The sequence below is a fragment of the Pseudophryne corroboree genome, chromosome 2 (assembly GCF_028390025.1).
Source record: "Pseudophryne corroboree isolate aPseCor3 chromosome 2, aPseCor3.hap2, whole genome shotgun sequence".
Taxonomy (NCBI): domain Eukaryota; kingdom Metazoa; phylum Chordata; class Amphibia; order Anura; family Myobatrachidae; genus Pseudophryne; species Pseudophryne corroboree.
Genome location: NC_086445.1, coordinates 396,422,860 through 396,447,090, shown reverse-complemented (window position 1 = coordinate 396,447,090; position 24,231 = coordinate 396,422,860). Strand labels below are relative to the sequence as shown.

The 24,231-nt window shown below is 45.6% G+C and overlaps 1 protein-coding gene across 3 annotated transcripts in view; it reads left to right on the top strand.

The window, feature by feature from the left end:
• The window catches only part of TSGA10 (testis specific 10), a 184,649-nt gene that overhangs the window by 116,486 nt on the left and 43,932 nt on the right, over positions 1-24,231 (top strand). For all 3 annotated transcript variants that reach the window (XM_063953349.1, XM_063953351.1, XM_063953350.1), the window contains 3 exons: positions 4,924-5,092; positions 10,970-11,080; positions 11,949-12,134. In XM_063953349.1, the coding sequence (XP_063809419.1) occupies positions 4,924-5,092; positions 10,970-11,080; positions 11,949-12,134 (466 nt within the window). The remainder of the gene's footprint in view (positions 1-4,923; positions 5,093-10,969; positions 11,081-11,948; positions 12,135-24,231) is intronic.

Here is a 24,231-nt window from a genome sequence, read left to right as displayed (position 1 = left end):
GAAATCATATGGGTCCGGGAATTTATCCCAGTATCCTATTGCCGGTGGTAGTTTACCAATATTAGACTGATGTTATCGTCAGGCTTTCCTATTGTAGCCATTTTGTGTCATGCGATAAACTACTGCTATCGACAATAACACATGGGATCTGGGATAAGTTCCCGGACCCATGTTTTATCGCCGCAGAAATGGGTCTCCTGGGGCTACTTATCGGGGATTATACTTTGTGTGCCTGAGGCATGCGTCGCATAATCCACGATAAATGCCGACATTGGGGGATCAGGATGCCAGCATCGGGGCCAATAGACTAGCCCTTGGTGAACCTATTAGCAACAGTAAATTACCACTGCTAATAGGAAACCCCCCAAGAATGATATGCATGCATTGCCTATCTTGCACAATTAGTAAGGAAGACATACCATATTACATACCCTTAATTCCGGACAATACAAAATTTACTAACACAATTTTGTAGCTTTTCGCTACCTCGATGCCACTAGTACAGATAATCAGAACCTCAATGGTATTGCCCATTCTATAAACCATTGCTTGGGAAATATTTTCTACACTGCATTTATTTATTAAATACAACTAATCCCAATGTTACATGCCCTGTTTTATACACTGTGTACTAATGGGCTCATTGTACAGCGCCTTTTCCCACATTGTGCACCACAGCAGTTTCCCTGTAATAACTTGGTTTTGCACCTGATCATCTAGAGGGTATCTGGATGATAGGTCAACAGTACTAAGGTCAACATTCAAATGTCGACCACTATTGGTCTATGCATTAGGTCTACATGGTCAAAAGGTCGACATGGCAATGGTCAACACGGCATATGGTCGACATGAGTTTTTTACAATTTTTTTTCATTTTCAACATTTTCATACTTTACCATCCACGTGTATTATGACTGGGAATAGTAACCTGTGCCGAGTGCAGTGGTAGCGGGAGTAAACGACACCAAACCCCCCAAAAGACCTCATGTCACCCTTTTCATGTGTCAACATTTTCTGTCGACCTTTTGTCCATGTTGACTTATTTTCCCAATGTCAACATTGTGCATGTTGACCTTTTGGGGTCGACCTAGACACTGTCGACCTTTTCCAGGTCGACCCAATGATCCACACCCCATCTAGAGATGTCCCCATAAGCAAGAAGTGCGCCTAGGTGGTGGGAGAGGAGGACAAACCTATTTCTCTGGTAGTGTACTTTTATTAGTCTTATTTATGGCTCATGAGAGTGACATTGGGACTACCTTTATTACATGTGGCACTTTTGATTTACCTTGGGCAAAGTACTACTAGACGTAGCAATCCCAGTGTCTTCTATCATAGAGGCACAAGATGGAACCCATCACAAGTATAGTATGAGACCCGATCTCCTTCATCTCAGACCTAGTACAAAACTGAAGTAAACAATGCTCCTAAACCAACATTTTATCTAATTCCAATAATCTCACACCAAAAAATTAAATCTTGTTTTATTCTAGTCCACACTTTGCAAAAATGGCATCTCCCACTGCCCAAATGCTCATGGTAACTGCTGCAAGCATCTGCTCCTCCACAAGTTGAAATTCTACACATTAGTATGACCACCTCCTCTTTTTGACGTCAGCAGCGCGTAGCCCATGTAGTACGTCAGGGATACGGTCATTAGGTCGACACCACTTAGGTCAACAGTCATTAGGTCGACATGCATTAGGTTCGACAGGGTCAGTGTGTCGACATGGTCAGTAGGTCGACGTGGTCATTAGGTTGACATGCACTAGGTTGACAGGTCAAAGGGTCGACATGAGTTTTCACATTTTGTTTTCACTTTTTGGACTTTTTCATACTTACGATCCACGTGGACTACAATTGGGAACGGTAACCTGTACCGAGCACAGCGGCAGCGGAGCGAGGCGCCTTGCCCGAAGCATGGCGAGCGAAGTGAACCATGCGAGGGGACACGGTGCACTAATTGGGGTTCCCCGTCACTTTACGAAGAAAACGACACCAAAAAAAGTACAAAAACGCATGTCGACCTTTTGACCTGTCGATCTAATGACCATGTTGACCTAGTGACTCTGTCGACCTAATGCTTGTCGACCAATAGTGGTCGGCCTAATGACTGTCGACATAAGTTGTGTCGACCCAACGACCCATACCCGTACGTCATGTGCTGGCTTGGTGGGTATATTAAGTGTGTGATAGGCAGTCTGCACACATATAACTCGTTGCTGTCATGGGTAAAAGGGGCGACTTATCAGAGTTGCAAAAAGGGATGATTATCGGCTTTCGGACCAAGGGTGGCAGTATTTCTGAAACAGTGCAGTATGTGAACTGTTCGTGTGCTGCTGTGGTGAAGGTGTATCGTGACTGGACAAATGGCACCATTGTGAGTAAACAATGTGGAAACTGCGGAGCACCACATGCCATTATGTGAAAGGTGTACATCGGCTACGAAGGTGCGTGAGGGCAAACCGACACACTACAGTGGAGCAGCTCACCTGGGGGCTACCAGACGTATGTCTAAAGCGACAATTCAGTGAACCCTGGTCCATATGAGGCTTCTCTGGCTATTATCTGGTGGTCATCATAATGTGACTAAACCCTGTAGATACACCGCACCTCAGCTGTTTTGCACTTCATCAATGGCCCATACAGGATACACTACCTTTGTTTGCTTTGATTAGCGTAAATTTTATTTTATTTTAATCATTTTAATTAACAGTACATGCATATTTTTTCCCTTGAAAGTCTGCCATGTGTAGACATTGCATATTGAACAAGCCTGTGTAATACTATAAACCACTAGTTTTCAATTACTGTACATATTACTTTATTTTACTTGTATGGTGGCGGGGGCTGGTTTTAGACTCTTCTGGTTCTTTTCCTTAACAGTTGCTAAATATCCAGCTGTTACATAATTAATTGTTTAATTCATTATTGTCAGCACAGATTGTTGGAGTATTTTTAGTTTTCATAAAATATCTGACCGCTCTCTCAGAGATTGCACCTAATTCTCATTCTATGGGGGAGATTCAAATGTTTGAAAAGTCGGTTGGGTGTCTGTTTTTTCCTGTCTATTAGATAGGAAAAAACAGACTCCCAACTAACTTTTCAAACATTTGAATCTCCCCCTATGAGTGGACTCTATACTTACTTAGAAGTAAATACTTATTTACTACCTAAAAATCTTTAACAGGACTATTTAACAACAGTCTAAGGGGTATATTTACTAAGGTGCAGCTGTTTAGAAGTGGCGATGTTGCCCTTCTAGAAGATAATAGCTAGAATCTGATTGGTTGCTATGGGCAACATCTCCACTTCTAAAAACCCGCACTTTAGTAAAGATACTCCTAAAACAGGAGATAGCAGAGATGTAAAATAATGCATAACAGTGCACTACATATTGGCCTTCATTCCGAGTTGTTCGCTCGCTAGCTGCTTTTAGCAGCATTGCATACGCTAAGCCGCCGCCCTCTGGGAGTGTATCTTAGCATAGCAGAATTGCGAACGTAAGATTAGCAGAATTGCGAATAGAAATTTCTTAGCAGTTTCTGAGTAGCTCGAGACTTACTCCTACACTGCGATCAGTTCAGTCAGTTTCGTTCCTGGTTTGACGTCGCAAACACACCCAGCGTTCGCCCAGACACTCCCCCGTTTCTTCAGACACTCCCGCGTTTTTCCCTGAAACGTCTGCGTTTTTCCACACACTCCCATTAAACGGGCAGTTTCCGCCCAGAAACACCCACTTCCTGTCAATCACACTACAATCACCAGAACGATGAAAAATCTTCGTTAGGCCGTGAGTAAAATACCAAACTTTTGTGCTAATTTACTTGGCGCAGGCGCACTGCGAAGGTTGCGCATGCGCAGTTTGCGACTAATCGCTCCGTTGCGAAAAAAACTAACGAGCGAACAACTCGGAATGACCCCCATAATTCTTTTTCAAGCGCCAAAAAGCTTAACTTTTAAGAGCTTGTCTCGGATTGCTAATGGCATCTGGACTGGGGATGGGCAGGCAGGTCTAAACTGTAGCTAATTGCCTCCGGGAGAGGGATATTCTAATCCCTCTCCAGCAAGCTGAAAGCGTCTCCATTTCTTTCTCTAACTAATATGACTGGCTGCATCCACTGACTAATGGCCGTGCCTATGCTATAAAGACAACAGGTCACAAGTTTCTTCTTTCTCTGCCGTGAATAACAAGCAGCAAAACAATTCTCGGTAGCATACAATAATTTCCTAGACCGCCTTTTATCAGATGTGCTTTCCTGACATGACTGTTATTGTAAATAGATTTGAAAGCACATTCCTTATCGCTGTTATAAGGAAACCTAGTTAATTGGCCCAAAAAATGCAGTGTTACATAAATAGACTCCTAAATGCATTGTGATGGGGTCAATTATTCTTCTTCCATTTGATGGTGGTGGTGATGATTTTGTAACCACCTAACTGGCATGGTCAGATTTCATGCAACTGCGCCGTCCCACCCTGTCCCCCCGTTTTTGAGGAGGAGATCCATCCTGCAGATGTGCATAATATAATGTTTAAATATTTTAAAAAGTACTTTTTCAACTTTTTTACATAAAAGAAATTTAAAAAAACAATGTTGTTAACGCTTTTGAAGGGAAAAATCATCAGTTAAGTGGTTTGAAAGTAAGAGTGTGGCATATATTGTTATCTATAAAGTTATTGCCTATGCAGGTACAATAATCCAGTTTAAAAATAGGTTGTATTATATTATTATTATTATATTTGTTTTATTACATATCCTTACTTTTAATAATGTAGGTAATCAAATACAGGCGTAATGTGTGTATTTTATGAAGAAAAAAGTTATCAGAAATATTCTCAGGTTTTTAATATAATTATACATTTTTTCTTGAAACTTCCTTATTTGTATTTTACAAATTCAGTTTTTTAAATGTTCCTCAGGCAATCATCTAAAACTGTCAACAGTCATGAGCAGGAGATCAGCCGGCTACGTCGGCAGCTGGACGAGATCAGCGATGAATTGTCTCGCACAGGGCGGGAAAAGGAGATTGTAGTTCAGGAGAATTCTGGTCTCTACGACCAGTTATCCAAGAACAAGGTAGACATACAGGTAATGGATCAGTCATTCTTCTACATACCGGGGTATTTCTAGGCCATAATAAAAAGGTTTTGTTCGTCTTAATCATCTTAGTTTCTCTATCGTCCTAAGTGGATGCTGGGGTTCCTGAAAGGACCATGGGGAATAGCGGCTCCGCAGGAGACAGGGCACAAAAAAGTAAAGCTTTACTAGGTCAGGTGGTGTGCACTGGCTCCTCCCCCTATGACCCTCCTCCAGACTCCAGTTAGATTTTGTGCCCGAACGAGAAGGGTGCAATCTAGGTGGCTCTCCTAAAGAGCTGCTTAGAGAAAGTTTAGTTTAGGTTTTTTTCTTTACAGTGAGTCCTGCTGGCAACAGGATCACTGCAACGTGGGACTTAGGGGGAAAGTAGTAAACTCACCTGCATGCAGAGTGGATTTGCTGCTTGGCTACTGGACACCATTAGCTCCAGAGGGATCGAACACAGGCCCAGCCGTGGAGTCCGGTCCCGGAGCCGCGCCGCCGACCCCCTTGCAGATGCTGAAGCGTGAAGAGGTCCGGAAACCGGCGGCTGAAGACTCCTCAGTCTTCATAAGGTAGCGCACAGCACTGCAGCTGTGCGCCATTTTCCTCTCAGCACACTTCACTGGGCAGTCACTGAGGGTGCAGAGCGCTGGGGGGGGGCGCTCTGAGAGGCAAATATAAACCTTATACAAGGCTAAAAATACCTCACATATAGCCCATAGGGGCTATATGGAGATATTTAACCCCTGCCTGACTGGAAAAATAGCGGGAGAAGAACCCGCCGAAAAAGGGGCGGGGCCTATCTCCTCAGCACACGGCGCCATTTTCTGTCACAGCTCCGCTGGTCAGAACGGCTCCCAGGTCTCTCCCCTGCACTGCACTACAGAAACAGGGTAAAACAGAGAGGGGGGGCACATTAATGGCTATATATATATATATTAAAGCAGCTATAAGGGAGCACTTAATATAAGGATATCCCTTGTATATATAGCGCTTTGTGGTGTGTGCTGGCAGACTCTCCCTCTGTCTCCCCAAAAGGGCTAGTGGGTCCTGTCTTCATTAGAGCATTCCCTGTGAGTTTGCGGTGTGTGTCGGTACGTGGTGTCGACATGTATGAGGACGATATTGGTGTGGAGGCGGAGCAATTGCCAAATATGCAGATGTCACCCCCCAGGGGGTCGACACCAGAATGGATGCCTTTATTTGTGGAATTACGTGATGGTTTATCTTCCCTTAAACAGTCAGTTGAGGACATGAGGCGGCCGGACAATCAATTAATGCCTGTCCAGGCGCCTCAAACACCGTCAGGGGCTGTAAAACGCCCTTTGCCTCAGTCGGTCGACACAGACCCAGACACGGGCACTGATTCCAGTGACGACGGTAGAAATTCAAACGTATTTTCCAGTAGGGCCACACGTTATATGATTTTGGCAATGAAGGAGACGTTACATTTAGCTGATACTACAGATACCGTAAAACAGGGTATTATGTATGGTGTGAAAAAACTACAAACAGTTTTTCCTGAATCAGAAGAATTAAATGACGTGTGTGATGAAGCGTGGGTTGCTCCTGATAAAAAGTTGATAATTTCAAAAAAGTTATTGGCATTATACCCTTTCCCGCCAGAGGTTAGGGCGCGCTGGGAAACACCCCCTAAGGTGGACAAGGCGCTCACACGCTTATCCAAACAAGTGGCGTTACCCTCTCCTGAGACGGCCGCACTTAAGGATCCATCAGATAGAAAGATGGAAGTTATTCAAAAGAATATATACACACATGCAGGTGTTATACTACGACCAGCTATAGCAACTGCCTGGATGTGCAGTGCTGGAGTAGTTTGGTCAGAATCCCTGATTGAAAATATTGATACCCTAGATAGGGACAATGTTTTACTGTCGTTAGAACAAATAAAGGATGCATTTATCTATATGCGTGATGCACAGAGGGATATTTGCACACTGGCATCTCGGGTGAGTGCTATGTCCATTTCAGCCAGAAGAGCCTTATGGACACGACAGGGGACAGGCGATGCGGATTCAAAACGTCACATGGAGGTTTTGCCGTATAAAGGGGAGGAGTTATTTGGAGTTGGTCTATCAGACTTGGTGGCCACGGCTACTGCCGGGAAATCCACTTTTTTACCTCAAGTCACTCCCCAACAGAGAAAGGCACCGACCTTTCAACCGCAGCCTTTTCGCTCCTACAAAAATAAGAGAGCAAAGGGCTTGTCGTACCTGCCACGAGGCAGAGGAAGAGGGAAGAGACACCAACAGGCAGCTCCTTCCCAGGAACAGAAGCCCTCCCCGGCTCCTGCAAAAACCTCAGCATGACGCTGGGGCCTCTCAAGCGGACTCGGGGACAGTGGGGGGCCGTCTCAAAAATTACAGCGCGCAGTGGGCTCACTCGCAGGTAGACCCCTGGATCCTGCAGATAATATCTCAGGGGTACAGGTTGGAATTAGAGACGGATCCTCCTCATCGTTTCCTGAAGTCTGCCTTACCAACCGTCTCTTCCGAAAGGGAGAGGGTGTTGGAAGCCATTCACAAGCTGTACGCTCAGCAGGTGATAGTCAAAGTACCCCTATTACAACAAGGAAAGGGGTATTATTCCACTCTATTTGTGGTACCGAAGCCGGATGGCTCGGTAAGGCCTATTCTAAATCTGAAGTCCTTGAACCTCTACATAAAAAAGTTCAAGTTCAAGATGGAGTCACTCAGAGCAGTGATAGCGAACCTGGAAGAAGGGGACTTTATGGTATCCTTGGACATCAAGGATGCGTATCTACACGTTCCGATTTACCCCGCACACCAGGGGTACCTCAGGTTCATTGTTCAAAACTGTCACTATCAGTTTCAGACGCTGCCGTTCGGATTGTCCACGGCGCCTCGGGTCTTTACCAAGGTAATGGCCGAGATGATGATTCTTCTTCGAAGAAAAGGCGTATTAGTTATCCCATACTTGGACGATCTCCTAATAAGGGCAAGGTCCAGAGAACAGCTGGAGACAGCTTTAGCACTATCTCAAGAGGTGCTAAGACAACACGGGTGGATTCTGAATATTCCAAAATCCCATTTAATCCCGACAACTCGTCTGCTGTTCCTAGGAATGATTCTGGACACGGTTCAGAAAAAGGTTTTCCTTCCAGAGGAAAAAGCCAAGGAGTTATCCGATCTGGTCAGGAACCTCCTAAAACCAGGAAAAGTGTCAGTACATCAATGCACAAGAGTCCTGGGAAAAATGGTGGCTTCTTACGAAGCAATTCCATTCGGCAGATTCCATGCAAGAATATTCCAAAGGGATCTGTTGGACAAATGGTCAGGGTCGCATCTGCAGATGCACCTGCGAATAACCCTGTCACCAAAGACAAGGGTGTCACTTCTGTGGTGGTTGCAGAAGGCTCACCTATTAGAAGGCCGCAGATTCGGCATTCAGGATTGGATCCTGGTGACCACGGACGCCAGCCTGAGAGGCTGGGGAGCAGTCACACAAGGAAGAAACTTCCAGGGAGTATGGACGAGTCTGGAAAAGTCTCTTCACATAAACATTCTGGAACTAAGAGCAATCTACAATGCTCTAAGCCAGGCGGAACTTCTCCTGCAAGGAAAGCCGGTGTTGATTCAGTCGGACAACATCACGGCGGTCGCCCATGTAAACAGGCAGGGCGGCACAAGAAGCAGGAGTGCAATGGCAGAAGCTGCCAAGATTCTTCGCTGGGCGGAGAATCACGTGATAGCACTGTCAGCAGTGTTCATCCCGGGCGTGGACAACTGGGAAGCAGACTTCCTCAGCAGACACGATCTTCATCCGGGAGAGTGGGGTCTACATCCAGAAGTCTTCAACATGTTAATAGACCGTTGGGAAAGACCAATTGTAGACATGATGGCGGCTCGCCTCAACAAGAAACTGGACAAATATTGCGCCAGGTCAAGAGATCCACAGGCAATAGCTGTGGACGCACTGGTAACTCCTTGGGTGTACCAGTCAGTGTATGTGTTTCCTCCTCTGCCGCTCATACCAAAGGTATTGAAGATCATACGGCATAGAAGAGTAAGAACAATACTAGTGGTTCCGGATTGGCCGAGAAGGACTTGGTATCCGGAACTTCAAGAGATGCTCACGGACGAACCGTGGCCTCTACCTCTGAGAAGGGACCTGCTACAGCAGGGTCCCTGTTTTTTTCAAGACTTACCGCGGCTGCGTTTGACGGCATGGCGGTTGAACGCCAGATCCTAAAAGGGAAAGGCATTCCAGAAGAAGTCATTCCTACCTTGATTAAGGCACGGAAGGAAGTCACCGTGAAACATTATCACCGCATTTGGCGAAAATATGTAGCGTGGTGCGAGGATCGGAGGGTTCCGACGGAGGAATTCCAACTGGGTCGTTTCCTACATTTCCTGCAATCAGGATTATCTATGGGTCTCAAATTGGGATCCATTAAGGTTCAAATTTCGGCCCTGTCAATATTCTTCCAAAAAGAATTGGCCTCTGTCCCTGAGGTCCAGACTTTTGTCAAGGGAGTACTGCATATACAGCCTCCTGTGGTGCCTCCGGTGGCACCGTGGGATCTAAATGTAGTTTTAGATTTCCTCAAATCCCATTGGTTTGAACCATTGAAAAAGGTGGATTTGAAATATCTCACATTGAAAGTGACTATGTTACTAGCCCTGGCCTCTGCCAGGAGAGTATCTGAATTGGCGGCTTTATCTTATAAAAGTCCTTATCTAATCTTCCATTCGGATAGGGCAGAACTGCGGACTCGTCCGCATTTTCTCCCTAAAGTGGTATCAGCATTTCATCTGAACCAACCTATTGTGGTGCCTGCGGCCACTAGCGACTTGGAGGACTCCAAGTTGTTGGACGTTGTCAGAGCCTTAAAAATATACATTGCAAGGACGGCTGGAGTCAGAAAATCTGACTCGCTGTTTATATTGTATGCACCCAACAAGTTGGGCGCACCTGCTTCTAAGCAGTCGATTGCTCGTTGGATTTGTAACACAATTCAACTTGCACATTCTGTGGCAGGCCTGCCACAGCCTAAAACTGTAAAAGCCCACTCCACAAGGAAGGTGGGCTCATCTTGGGCGGCTGCCCGAGGGGTCTCGGCATTACAACTCTGCCGAGCAGCTACGTGGTCGGGGGAGAACACGTTTGTAAAATTTTACAAATTTGATACCCTGGCAAAGGAGGACCTGGAGTTCTCTCATTCGGTGCTGCAGAGTCATCCGCACTCTCCCGCCCGTTTGGGAGCTTTGGTATAATCCCCATGGTCCTTTCAGGAACCCCAGCATCCACTTAGGACGATAGAGAAAATAAGAATTTACTTACCGATAATTCTATTTCTCGGAGTCCGTAGTGGATGCTGGGCGCCCATCCCAAGTGCGGATTATCTGCAATACTTGTACATAGTTATTGTTAACTAATTCGGGTTATTGTTAAGGAGCCATCTTTAAGAGGCCCTTTCTGTTGTCATACTGTTAACTGGGTTTAGATCACAAGTTGTACGGTGTGATTGGTGTGGCTGGTATGAGTCTTACCCGGGATTCAAAATGCCTCCCTTATTGTGTATGCTCGTCCGGGCACAGTACCTAACTGGAGTCTGGAGGAGGGTCATAGGGGGAGGAGCCAGTGCACACCACCTGACCTAGTAAAGCTTTACTTTTTTGTGCCCTGTCTCCTGCGGAGCCGCTATTCCCCATGGTCCTTTCAGGAACCCCAGCATCCACTACGGACTCCGAGAAATAGAATTATCGGTAAGTAAATTCTTATTTTTTCATTCATCTTAGTCTACTGTCAAGTAAATATCAGGTAGTCATGCAGTAAAAAGAAATTGGGACAAGTGGGTAGGATCACACATCACAGTAATGCATTGCTTTCTTTTGTTTATAGACATTAACTCATAAACTGAAAGACTCCCAGGATGAACTTCAGGATAGCAAGCTAAAACTCCAAGGTGCTAAGACAGATATTATGCGCCATGAAAGTTTAATGGCTTCCAAAGTAAGTCAGTCTTTTTTTTCCCTCCAAACAATTAAAAAGCTGTTATGCTACTTCTAGGTGGGAAGTCTCTCTTGTATGTAGCAACTTTTTAAAATCAAAAGTTAATATAGTATCAGCGGTAAACACAGGATTTCTAGAGGGGGGTTTCCAAACGCAATCTACAGTCTTCCGTTTTGGAGTAATTGCGGGAATCTGCGGAAGCGGTAGAAGACCCTAGTACCGACCCTGGACATTAATATACACATTGGTCTTTTTCTACCCAAAATACTGTATTAAATACAGTATTAATATTTAACACTACAGATGGCCTATCGTATAGGCTGTATAAAACTTATTTAACTAATATAAAGAAAATACAGTAAGTGGTCAGGAAAAGCTTAAACATCCCATAATGAATAAATACACAAACATTAGCGAACCAGTAGGAGACAGAACTGCACTTTCTAAGCACACATTCTTCCACCTCAAGGTAAGGCTCCCGTCTCTTCATCCTAGCAGCTACTCTCTGGTCCATTGCAGTATTTGGGGTTTCAGATTCACACACACAGCAAACTGGGTTGAAGAAGCTGCTACCACTGGGCATGTGCAGCAGCTCTGCTGTGTCCCGTAAACTGCATGTTGTGGCAGCAGCTGTAGTAATTATATTATATACTATTGCTATTGTTGTCATAATTGCAGAGTCGCTGCCCAAGAAGAGGGTGGTTTCCGGGCAACTGGAAACCCTCCTGCGTTGCCTATGGTATGTCAGTCTCCAGGAAGTCAAACCATTGTCTAGGATGTGTACCTTTATAAGCTTTTGAAGAAGGATTCAATTGTATATTCAAATAAAAATATATTTATATTTTTAGAAATAATTTATATTTAACAGGAAAAAGAGAATCGAGATCTACTTGAAAATTATCGCAGAACGTCATCTCAGGCAGAGATGTGGGAGAGTAAGTTCCACCAATTGGAGAAGGAGTTTAGCTCTGTAAAACTGGAACTCCTGGATGCAGAGTCTGAGCATTGGAGACTTAAAGAGAGAGTTGATTCCTTAGACTTGGAGTGTGAAAAAGTAAGATATCTCAATAGGATCCTTTATATTCTTTATATAACCTGTAAACTGTTTATGTGACGCTACCACCTGCTTAAAAGGGAATTCAATTAATAATACCTATTTAAATGGCATCTGTTTGGAAAGTTTAATTTTATATGGTGAGCAGCTATATATCATATGTCTAAGTATGAATGTTTTAATTAGCATCTGAAATTCGTTTATTCAGTGTTACTTCACTGGGATCCGGTCAGCATACCGGCATTCAGGATGCCGGCGTCGGAATCCCGATGCTGGAATCCCGCCACTGGTCGGAATACTGATACCGGAATCCCGACACTGGTCAGAATGCTGATGCTGGGATCCCAACTGCCAGCATGCCAACTGCCAGCATCCCGAATGTAAGTTTGCAGAGGCTCCTTAGGGTCAAGCAACGGGATGGGGTGGGGTGGTTCGGTTTAGGCAGTGGTCGGTGTGTGTGTGTGTGTGTGTGTGTGTGTGGGGGGGGGGTTTGAGGTTTAGGCTGCAGGGATGTGGGTTAGGCACCATTGAGGAGTGTTAGGGTTAGGCTGCAGGGGTGGGAGGGTTAGGTTTAGGATGCAGGTGGAGGTGGTGGTGGGGGAGGGTTAGGTTTAGGCACCACCAGGGGAAGTTAGGGTTATGTTACGGGGGAGGGACATTTATGGTCAGGCTGCAGGAAGGGAGGGTTAGGGTTGCGGAAGGGGGTAGCAGAGAAGGGTTAGCATACTTACTTTCCAGGTGTCGGGATCTTGCGCATCGGGATGCTGCTGTCAGGATTCTGACCGTTGGCATTACAAGCGCCGGGATCCCGATACCATCCCAGAAAAAAGCTATATAGCATGAGTGGAATACAAAACCTTATCGTTGTTCATAAAAGACCTATGACTCGCACATCTAGCACCATGGCCAGAAAATAGCCCAAATCTACTTTATACAATATGTGACCTTCATATCATACCATGTGCTACCACTGCATATACGAGTAATCCTATTTTTCAGTCTATCAAAAGAATGCCCCAGCCATCATAACCAGTGTCCTCATGGCCCTATATACGGCGCTTGGGATGCCAGCGGTCAGAATACCAACAGCGGCATCCCAACGAGCAGGATCCTGATGCCTGGAAGGTAAGTATGCTAGCCTCCTCTTCTACCCTTCCTAGCCCTGACCCTAACACCCCCCCCAAGCCTAAACCTAGCCCTCCCTGATGGTGCTTAAACACCCCTCCACCCACCCGCAGCCTAACCCTAATTCTCCCCCCGCAGCCTAAACCTAATGCCCACCCCCCGCGGCCTGGCCCTATGGAGCGCTGGCAGTTTGGGATGCTGGCAGCCATTATTCTGGCTCCAGCATTTTGATCCATGTCGAGATCCTGGTGTCTGCATTCCGACTAGAGTCAGGATTCCGATGTTGGTATGCCGACTGCCAGCATCCTGATCACTGGTATGCAGACCGGATCCTCTTTTTTTCATATTGTGCATTAGTCAGGTTGTGATGAGCAGAGACTATGGGCCTGATAACAGTTGAAGGCAAATCGCCCGTAGATGCTCCCGCACAGAGTCAAATGTGCATATTCGCCCATAGTGTAATGTAGCTGCTATCCGTACACTTGGTAGTTATCTTCGTCATCAGGACGCACTTGCAGCAACCAGTACTTGATGCCAGGCATATAACTGCTTCCATCTAGCCCTACATACAGTTACATCAACAGGTCCTCATTGAGAACGCACCATTACACAGTCATACCTCCTCAGTCGTAAGATGAAATACATGCAACTCCGCATTGGCCATACAGTACTTGTGTAAGCTCTAGTCTTGAGCATGCACTGCACGCTCCTCAATCTGGTGTATGTTCAACTCTGCAATAGACCCTATGTGAGCATATCACGTGACACTGGCAAGAATAAGGTATATTATGCTGGGCCCAGTCTCCATATAGTGGGCGTGGAACTGTGTGGGCATGATCAGGGCCGGCTCCAGGCACGTTCGACTAGAGCGGCCGCGCGGGGCGCCACCCTTAATGGGCGCCGCCATCTTTGTGACTGGAGCCAGCCTGCAGTGCTCCCTGTATGCGGCTGTGCGGCTCCGGCGTCTGACGTTAGACGCCGGGCAGCCGCGCACACGAGTTTTAGAAGAGCCGCCCGCGTCCTCAGCGACACTCCCCCTCCCGCCACCACCGCAGGTATCGTGAAGCAGTATATGGATTGGGCTTTGTGTGGGGGCACTGTGGGGGCAATTATGTATATGGAAATGTGGGGGCATGTCTGCACTGTGGGGGTATATCTTTCACTGTGGGGGCGTTTATGAATCTGGCACTGTGGGGGCATTTATATATCTGGCACTGTGGGGGCATTTATGTATCAGGCACTGTGGGGGCATTAATGTATCTGGCACTGTGGGGGCATATCTGCACTGTGGGGGCATTTATGTATCTGGCACTGTGGGGGCATATCTGCAGTGTGGGGGCATTTTATGTATCTGGCACTGTGGGGGCATATTGGCACTGTGGGGGCATTTATGTATCTGGAACTGGGGGGGCATTTATGTATCTGGAATGGTGGGGGCATATCTGCACTGTGGGGGCATTTTATGTATCTGGCACTGTGGGGGCATTTATGTATCTGGCACTGTGGGGTTATATCTGCACTGTGGGGGCATTAATGTATCTGGCACTGTGGGGGCATATCTGCACTGTGGGGGCATTTTATGTATCTGGCACTGTGGGGGCATTTATGTATCTGGCACTGTGGGGGTATATCTGCACTGTGGGGGCATTAATGTATCTGGCACTGTGGGGGCATATCTGCACTGTGGGGGCATTTATGTATCTGGCGCTGTGGGGGTATATCTGCACTGTGGGGGCATTAATGTATCTGGCACTGTGGGGGCATATCTGCACTGTGGGGGCATTTATGTATCTGGCACTGTGGGGGCATATCTGCACTGTGGGGACATTTATGTATCTGGCACTGTGGGGGTATATCTGCACTGTGAGGGCATTAATGTATCTGGGACTGTGGGGGCATATCTGTACTGTGGGTTCATTTATGTATCTGGCACTGTGGGGGCATTTATGTATCTGGCACTGTGGGGGCGTTTATGTATCTGGCACTGTGGGGGCATATCTGCACTGTGGGGGCATTTATGTATCTGGCGCTGTGGGGGTATATCTGCACTGTGAGGGCATTAATGTATCTGGCACTGTAGGGGCATATCTGCACTGTGGGGGCATTTATGTATCTGGCACTGTGGGGGCATTTATGTATCTGGCACTGTGGGGGCATATCTGCACTGTGGGGGCATTTATGTATCTGGCACTGCTGGGGGGCATGTCATGTGTAGCTGGCACGGCTGGGAAGCATATCATGTAGTGTTCCCGCTAGGCGTCTGTGGCTAGGCAATGAGTCTCAGTGCTCTGCCTGGCGCAAAGTGTCTAATGTACTCTGCCTGTCGCAGTGTGTATAGGAGGTTCTACCTGGTGCAATGTGTATTAGCTGCACTACTGTATGGTGTAATGCAAATTGCCACTATTATGTGGCCACACCCCTTCTCCACGAAGCAATGCCCCTAAATTTTTGCTGCGCGCCTTAGGCGCGCACTGTCCATGCTTTAACATGTAGGTAGGGGAGCACCAAGCATTACAGTATGTACATCATTTTGCCATCCTAACTTAAAAATGTGCCCTCCCTGTGATCAGCACCCTGCGCTAAAAAGTGAACACTATCATGTGTAGCTGGCACTGCTGGGGGGCATGTCATGTGTAGCTGGCACTGCTGGGGGGCATGTCATGTGTAGCTGGCACTGCTGGGGGCATGTCATGTGTAGCTGGCACTGCTGGGGGGCATGTCATGTGTAGCTGGCACTGCTGGGGGGCATGTCATGTGTAGCTGGCACTGCTGGGGGGCATGTCATGTGTAGCTGGCACTATACTGGAGACATTGTGTGTAAGGAACACTACTGTGGCTGTTATGTGTAAGGCTGCTAAATGTGTGCGTAGAGAGGTGTGAAAATATATTTATTTATAGTTTGATTATATGAAGTTATGAGACCACGCCCACTTTTCAAGTAGGCCACGCCCACTTTCCCAGGAGGCCACGTCCACTTTTCCAGGAGGCCACACCCACTTTTCCAGGAGCGCGCGTAGGGGTGGGGGCTCTTAAATCTTCTCGCTCAGGGTGCTAGTAGGCCTGGAGCCGGCCCTGGGCATGATTCTGTTATTTTGACAGTATCTCAGGGTATAATGTAGGAAGAAGAGAATATATTACCTAGATGTCTCTGCACAGCTCCCACTCTTGTAGACTAAAAGTTCCAGCGTGTCCTTAATTAGTGTTTCCACTCTAGAAATCCATTAGCATAAGTTAGGACCTAGTTCCACAACAGCAGCAGGGCCTTTGGATGGCAGAGCACGCTGGAACCTTTAATTTCACATTAACTGGAGAGTCACTGGCTGCCTAAATATGGTAAAATATTATGTGGGTGGGTTGTTGTTGTTTTTTATTTTTTTAAATTCAGCATAAAAAAAGTTTATTTAACAAAGAATAAACAAAATCCAGATCAGCGTCGGAGTCTGGACGATGACGGGACCACCAGGAAACTGTGATAATAGGGGCCCATGCTTAGGGTTGTGGCCATCCAATATAGGAGCTTGGCTAACCATTAGAGTGTGCATGATCTGACTGGGCCCCTTGATAAATATATATAGGCCAGTCCTGAAGCCACGCCTCCATCCCCCTGCCTCATGCCGTGAACATCTCAGCTTTGCTTGCATACTGCCATCAGGTTACCTCCCGCTTGCCTGCACCTCTTGTCATCTGTCTGTCGCCCCTCACCACTAGATTGTTAGCTCTTCAGAGCAGGGCCCTCTTTCCACTTGTTATCTAAGCCCTCGTCTCGACATATTTCACTCGCAGCTCTCCCCTACTCAACGACCATCTTTACCCTGCTAGTAAAGGCTCATCTCCATCTATGGCCACCAGCCCCTAGTAGTACGATGATCACTCCTTCAATACTTACATCTTAGCTGTATTATGTCTTGAGAATGTGTGGTGCTCTGTTACCTGTACTCTATTTCTGTTATTTATTTACTGTAATGCTATGTTTTGTCTCCCTGTACTGTCCTCTGTACGGCGCTGCGAAACACATGTGGCGCCTTATAAATAAAATGTAATAATAATAGTAAATACTGCTAGCATGATATGCATGTAATGTATCAGAGTAATAAAATGCATTGTAGAGAATACACCATAGTCATGTGCATATAAGGAAACACATCTATGTATAATGTATAATTCAAGTGCACAGTCTGAACCTGATCCCTAGAGGAGGGGCTGGGTCCTCAGGTAGTGAGGCCTAATGGGGGTTTCTCCTGTACCCCTGTGGGCCAGTCCGACACTGATCTATTGATTCCTGGATCTGGATTCCAGATCCAGGAATCAATAGATGATGCAATGGGGTGTATTTACTAAAGTGCCGATTTTGAAAAGTGGAGATGTTGCCCATAGCACCCAATCAGATTCTAGCTATTAGGTGCTAGATAAATAAGTAGAATCTGATTGGTTGCTATGGGCAACATCCCCACTTCTAAAAACCCACACTTTAGTAAATATACCCCTATGTGTCCAGGTGAGTCCAATTATACAAAATAAAACAAAATGCACATTAACATAACAAGTAAATACAGTAAATTGTGCAGAAACAAAAACAGATACAGATGTGACCTCATACATCTTGTCTAAGGGCGTGTATTTAATTACTGTCGGAAGCTGCAGTCTTGTCAGAAAGACGGCAGCTCCCCTTTGCCGCCGCAGACATGTCCCCACGCAGCCAGCTCCTCCTGCCGGCCGCCGATCTCTGCTCCCCCGCCGCCCGCAGGCACCTCTCTCCCTGCAGCGCCTCCCTCCGCCGCCCCAGACATGTCTCCCCACAGCCAGCTCCTCCCGCCGCCGTCCCGGTCACACCCGCCGTCATCTGCACCCCTGACCGCTGCTGTCAGCGAATCCACAGCCGCTGACAGCAGCGGCAGGACAGGACACTGTGTACGGCCAAATCCAACAGTCGGATAGGGGTTGTCGGAATGGATCCGACTCTTTTTGAATATACCCCTAAATGTGCAACGCAGCGGGAGATGCCTCGTGTGAGTAAGCCGTCAGGTCCTGTGAAACTCTGTTAGCATCGGGCATCTTTTTTGCAGAAAATGCAAAGCAGACTCTGTTGATTAAAATGATATGCGGCGTTGCCTATATTCTCTGTGCGTCTGTGGCTGTATCTGCATAAGAAATGCTATGTTACAGTGTTTTGTAGGAAAACCGTGTAGCATAGCATTTCATATGCAGATACAGCTGCAGTCGCACACAGAATATAGGAATGCCGCATATCATTATAACCAGCAAAAGCTGCTTGTGCAACCTATTCAAATAGTTTTGCGAATAACTCTGAAAAAGTCACATGAAAAGCTACTCGGCGCTACCAAGTCACGGCATGACGTGACTAGAAGGGCTGTTTAACGTGCAGGGAGGCTAAATGTAAGTGGACACATCTGTAGTTACTAAATAGATTGCAAATAAAAGTAGAATTAGCAGCAGACACAAAGCTATAATGTAACTATGATGTTGATATAGGGACTATTCATTTTTTGCACAAGAGGGAGTGACTTACAGAGGACAACCACTCACATGGATTTAGGAGCAGAAAATAGAACTATAATATCTGTTTTGACTCTGGGCTATTTATAATCTGATGTGATATTGATTAAACAGACTTTAGATTATATGGCACACAAATTCCCATATTATCATTTACCGACTTTAAGAGCTGCATCGAAAATCATTGCAATTAGGTTTCAATTGTATCAGCTGTCCAATCCTCAGATACTTATTTTCACAGAAAGGCAGTAAAATTAGGATAAAGATACAACTAATGACTTCTTGTAACCGACAAACTATATAATACCATTCTTATAGTAGGGTATAATAAGATAGCTACTTAACTAAGGACTTACCTAATTTTATCAACCTTTGTACATTCTCTACATCATGTGTTCTGCTTATTTTTACTATTAATAATACTCTAATTAAAGAGAGAAATTGTGAACACTCATTTAACAACATAATGTACTAGCTGAATACCCGTGCTTCGCTACGGGATGAGGATGCTAAATTAGAATTATAGTTGTTCGTTATTGTACGTTGGTTGGAGATCTAGTATATAGGCATATCTTGCTTCCCTGACCCACTTTGTGTAGTGGCCGGACCCCTTTTTGGTACCCCAAGGGACCCTGCTCTTCCTACTATACAACTCTCAGTCTGTGGCTTCCTGCTGCCTCCATTCCCCTCCTCACATCATGTCAGTGCCCCAGTGAAATGATCGATTTATTTACAGTTTTTTATATAGCGCAGCACATTATGCATCTCCTGATATACTCTGTGCTGCTGGGGGACCCTGCTACTTCCCCTATATAACTCAGTGTGTAGGTTCGTGCTACCTTCATTCCACTCCTGACTTCATGTCACTGCCCCTGTCACATGCAGCCATGTCCTGCCTGACATATCATGCATCTCCTAATATACCCTGTGATGCTGGGGACCCTGCTCCTCCCACTATATGATTCTCAGCGTGTGGCTTCCTGCTACCTCCATTCCCCTCCTCACATCATGTCACTACCACTGTCACATGAAGTCCTGTCGTCACTGACATATCATGCATGTCCTGATATAGTCTGTGCTGCTAGCCCACCCCTAAGGGTTCTATGGGTGTGTTACCCCCACAGTGTTTGTTCCCCGATTGTAAATCATATGTGTACCAAGTTTGGTGTAAATTGCACCAGGCATTCCAGAGTCATGCTGTCTGCTGTAATACGCTGTACTGCTGTCCAACCCCTAGGGGTGCTAGGAGTGTCTTACCTGCACAGTGTTTGTTACCAGTGTCAAAGTCAGAAAAATATCTCTATGCACACTGCCATATTTGCACCTCATTCATGTCCACGCTGCGCATGCGTACGCTCTCCCGTACGTGCACATACTCACAGCCGCGGGCACCCGCAGGCGCACGGTATGCGTATTTACGGTAGAGTTTATGTAATCATAGCGTGCGACTCAATCGTTACATATTTTCATTAATAATGTATTTTATAGATCATGGTCCCTTTGATAGATTCTGAAAGTTTGGTTAATATAGAATGTCCCTGAACGGAGGAATCCCTCTTTGTATTGTTCGAAGGGTCTAACAGGAGTCATACAGCAGTGTTTGGTACCCATCGGAAGAGTATTTAAATAGCAATATTCCGGTGTTGGTTTGGAGCGGATTAATCGCTCGTGCGAATAGTTATGGACATAAGAAGTTATGTCCATTTATTATTATTTGTTCTTACTTAGTCATGCACCTGAACAGTTGGAGACAGGTATCAGTGGGTCTCAAATGGCTCTTTGACCTCAGAGATCCCCCAAACAATAGTTTGCATGTTGGGAGGGCCTCATATCTTTACATGCATAAGGTAAGCACCGGAATAGTAATTGAAGATCAATTGTACTCCAAATCAGTATCTTTCCCGCAGACGGAGTACAATGGCCTTTAATTACACTGAGCTTTGAGACTCAATGAGGAGGGCCAACACCTGTGTTTACGAATGGATTAGGGTTTGTATCCAGGAGAATGAGGGCTGAGATGTCATTGTCTCAACTGAAAGTGGACATCATGAATATAGAACAAAACCCAGAGATAGGATTCTGTTTTGTATTCACCAAACAATAGCTCTCCAGAAGACAGGAATGTGTTAGTCATCACCCATTGTGTTGCATAACCAAGGCCACTGATACAAGACAGCCCACCTGTATGACTCAACCTATGACCTTTGTTATAATGCGAAGCCGAATTCCTGCGTCCAATGGACAATGAGATTGTAGGGACCATTGGATTGCATTGTGTGAGTAGCATAAAAGACGGGCCTGTGGCATCCAGCTGGCACTTCTCATCAAACGGTTCTCATTGCTGATAATCGGGAAGCTGGCTGTCCAGAAGCGCTTGCGATCGTTACCCTTGTGCGTAAGTTTCTCTCCGTAATCATTGTCTTTCTGTGAGCCATTTCTCTCATATCTCTCTCTCTCTCTCTCTCTCTCTCTCTCTCTCTCCTCACTTTCTCTCGTATTTTCCCTTGATTAGTATTGTATTGTATTGTATTTCTTGTATAGTTATTTGGTTAGGAAGTCTCTGTTATATTGTAGTGTATCATTTGTACTGTGATTCTTTTTGCAAGTATAATAGTCATAATACAGATAATAGGCTTTGGACCCTAAACAAGTATCTGTGTATTTTCTCATAGTGTTAAGTGTTCACAGAGCGTCGGTGACGCTCAAGCAGCTTTGTAGTTAATCAGGTTACACCAGGTTGCACTTACACATTGTCTCTACATAAAGGTATACTGTGTATCTCATTGTTAAAGGTATAGATATCAAGGTATAGCGTTGTGAGCGTCTGCGCCGCTGGTGATCTCCTCGTGGCCTCGAGCGTCTGCTACGCCATAGCGAATCATTACGTTAGTCAACAGCCAATAGCGTGCCTGCCTGTGATCTCTGGGCCGTGAGCGAACGTGACGCTTGAGCGTCTCGCCTACGGCTAAGCGATCGTTACGCAACTAGCGTACCCTTACGGTACTTCTTAAGTAAACAGCGTACAGTGTTCTTAGACCTCATAAAGGGTTGTTTATACGATAAAGGAATTCAGCTTTATCAATTGGGGGCCGTCCAGTCCTTCACATATCTGCACTAGGTAGATCAGCAGACATTATCCCTCAGCAAAGGGCGGGAGGTTGTCTCGCAGTGCTGATGGGATAAGCGTCTGCTTCGCTTAGATAAAGAGTGCTGAAGGAACCCGGGAACCGGAGGTAAGAACAAAACGCTTGTGTTTTTTTAAAACTGTTTATTTTTCTTCTGTCTTGCGTATATACGCACGCATACATATATATATCTGCATTTCTTTTCCATCTGTGTATTTCATTTTTCGTATATCACTATCCTGTTTGCCAGTTTTATAGTTGAAAGAAAAGTGCTAAAAGAGACTTGCTGTTATTTCATAGTTTAAGAATAGAGGTAATAGTTAAAAGTGTAGACAAACACACAGGTTTGCCTGGGAGATAAGGCAAAGCCAGTGGGGTACGCGGTAGATGATCAGGGATCGTTTACATTGATAAAAGTATATTGTGTTACGGTGGATCTTTGTTTTGCGTACACGTGTCTCTAACAAAGACTAGCGTACGCAATCCAAAGGCCGACGCACGCAGCGTTCATTACGCAACGTAGCGTCCGGTTACGCCCACGTAGCTCAAGTCACGATAAGCGATAATTAGCGCAAAGCGGTAGATAACGCGACGCGGTAAATAACGCAAGTCTATTTTTGGAAATCTGAAATTTAGTTTAACAGATCCTGCTCCTAATTGGTAACACAGCTGGGCTAAAGAAAATTTCTGCGCAGAAATAGAAATAGAAGCAAAAGTGTACATGTGGTGAGTGAGTGTGTTTTTATTATTACAAGTTATATAACTTTAAGGTGGAACCACAAGGAAAGTCGGGTACTCGTCAAGGAACATACGTGTAAGTGACATATACGGTGGCTAGGGAGGCATCCTTGGTTAAATAATATTTGAGCATTAGAGTATAGCGGACCATAACAGACCAGGAGGTCATAAGGTAACAGGCAAAGAAGTCCGCTATAGAGAGAAGAGGCACAACCCCGGGGGGTGTTGGTGCAGAACCCATATAGGCCATATAAGCTCTGGCTGAAGGAATTCGCAGCCGAAATTTTCGATTCCATTGATCTCTCTGTACATAAGAAGTAGTCTTATGTACTGAACGATTGTACCGCACGTCATTGTGTGCATTAGTAAACCTGACCAGTATCATTTTGCGTACAAAGGTCATAAACGCTATTTGTACATTCTGACGTGATTTGTGTAATTTTTTATTTTTGGAAGGGAAGTTCGCTGGTCACTCAGGAACTGTCTAACAACCCCACCTTTACTGGAAAGAGTAAGTGTTCTTCGGATAACCCTCACATGTTCCAGTAAACAGAAGGTTTATAGGGGCCCTGTATCGAGTACGCCAGCACCATATCGGTGTGATCAGGTCGTATTGGTCGAGGTGGGCGAGTGAGTGGGGTACTCGGTAAACCGCCACCGCCGGCCTATTTTGAATAATTTGGTTTGCTGTAAGGGTTCGCTGAAGACCGTGATATAAAGATCAAAGGAGTAGTAAGCAACACCTGCAGATTATGGGGGCCAGTTGTTCAGGTAGGGGGCGATCAACCTCGGTTCGGGTTGATTCAGAGAACCGACCAGTCGGGTCGGCAAGGTACATAATGTGTGAGAAATACGGAAGTCACACAGAAGTTTTATGTGATGAATGGGAAAGAATGACTGTACATGATGGGGAGAAGTTCCCAAATATAGGCAGCTTTAGCCCAAAAGTGTTACAAAATTTAAGGAGGAGGATATGTCTCATTGAACCAACAAAGAGACGAAGTAAACATTATGATTATTTGCAGTTATGGCAACAGGAAGGTGAATTACAAAGAGAGTCAATTGACTTTTCTGACTCTTATCTTGAGAAGAGAGACATGGCATCAGGGAGGATTGTGGTTGCGGAGAAAAGCACAAGGTTGAACAATAAAAACGCTCTTAGCAACTGTAGTATAGATCATAAGAATAAGTGTAATAAATGTAACAATGATTATTGTAATGTTGTTGAATGTACAACTATTAACCTATGCAAGTTGCACCCCATGTCAAACTTCCCTCAGGAATACAAACAAGAAAGTGAGCCCAGAACAATGTCGGCACCTCTTCCAGAAGCCATCCTACAAGACATCCAGGTGGACACGATCAAATCGGTAAAGGCAATAATCAAACCCCCTAACGGAGGGTCAGGTGAGGTCGTGTCCACAGGTACGTACAATGTTTTATATCACGCACCAACAGGGGAACCACATATTGTAAAACCAACACCAGATGATGTAGGTGAGTTCGATCCGGTCAGGGTGATTGCAGTCCCCAATGGGAAGACTGACGATCAGGGAATCATTTCCGTCAAGGACAGTGCAATGCACTGTCTTTGG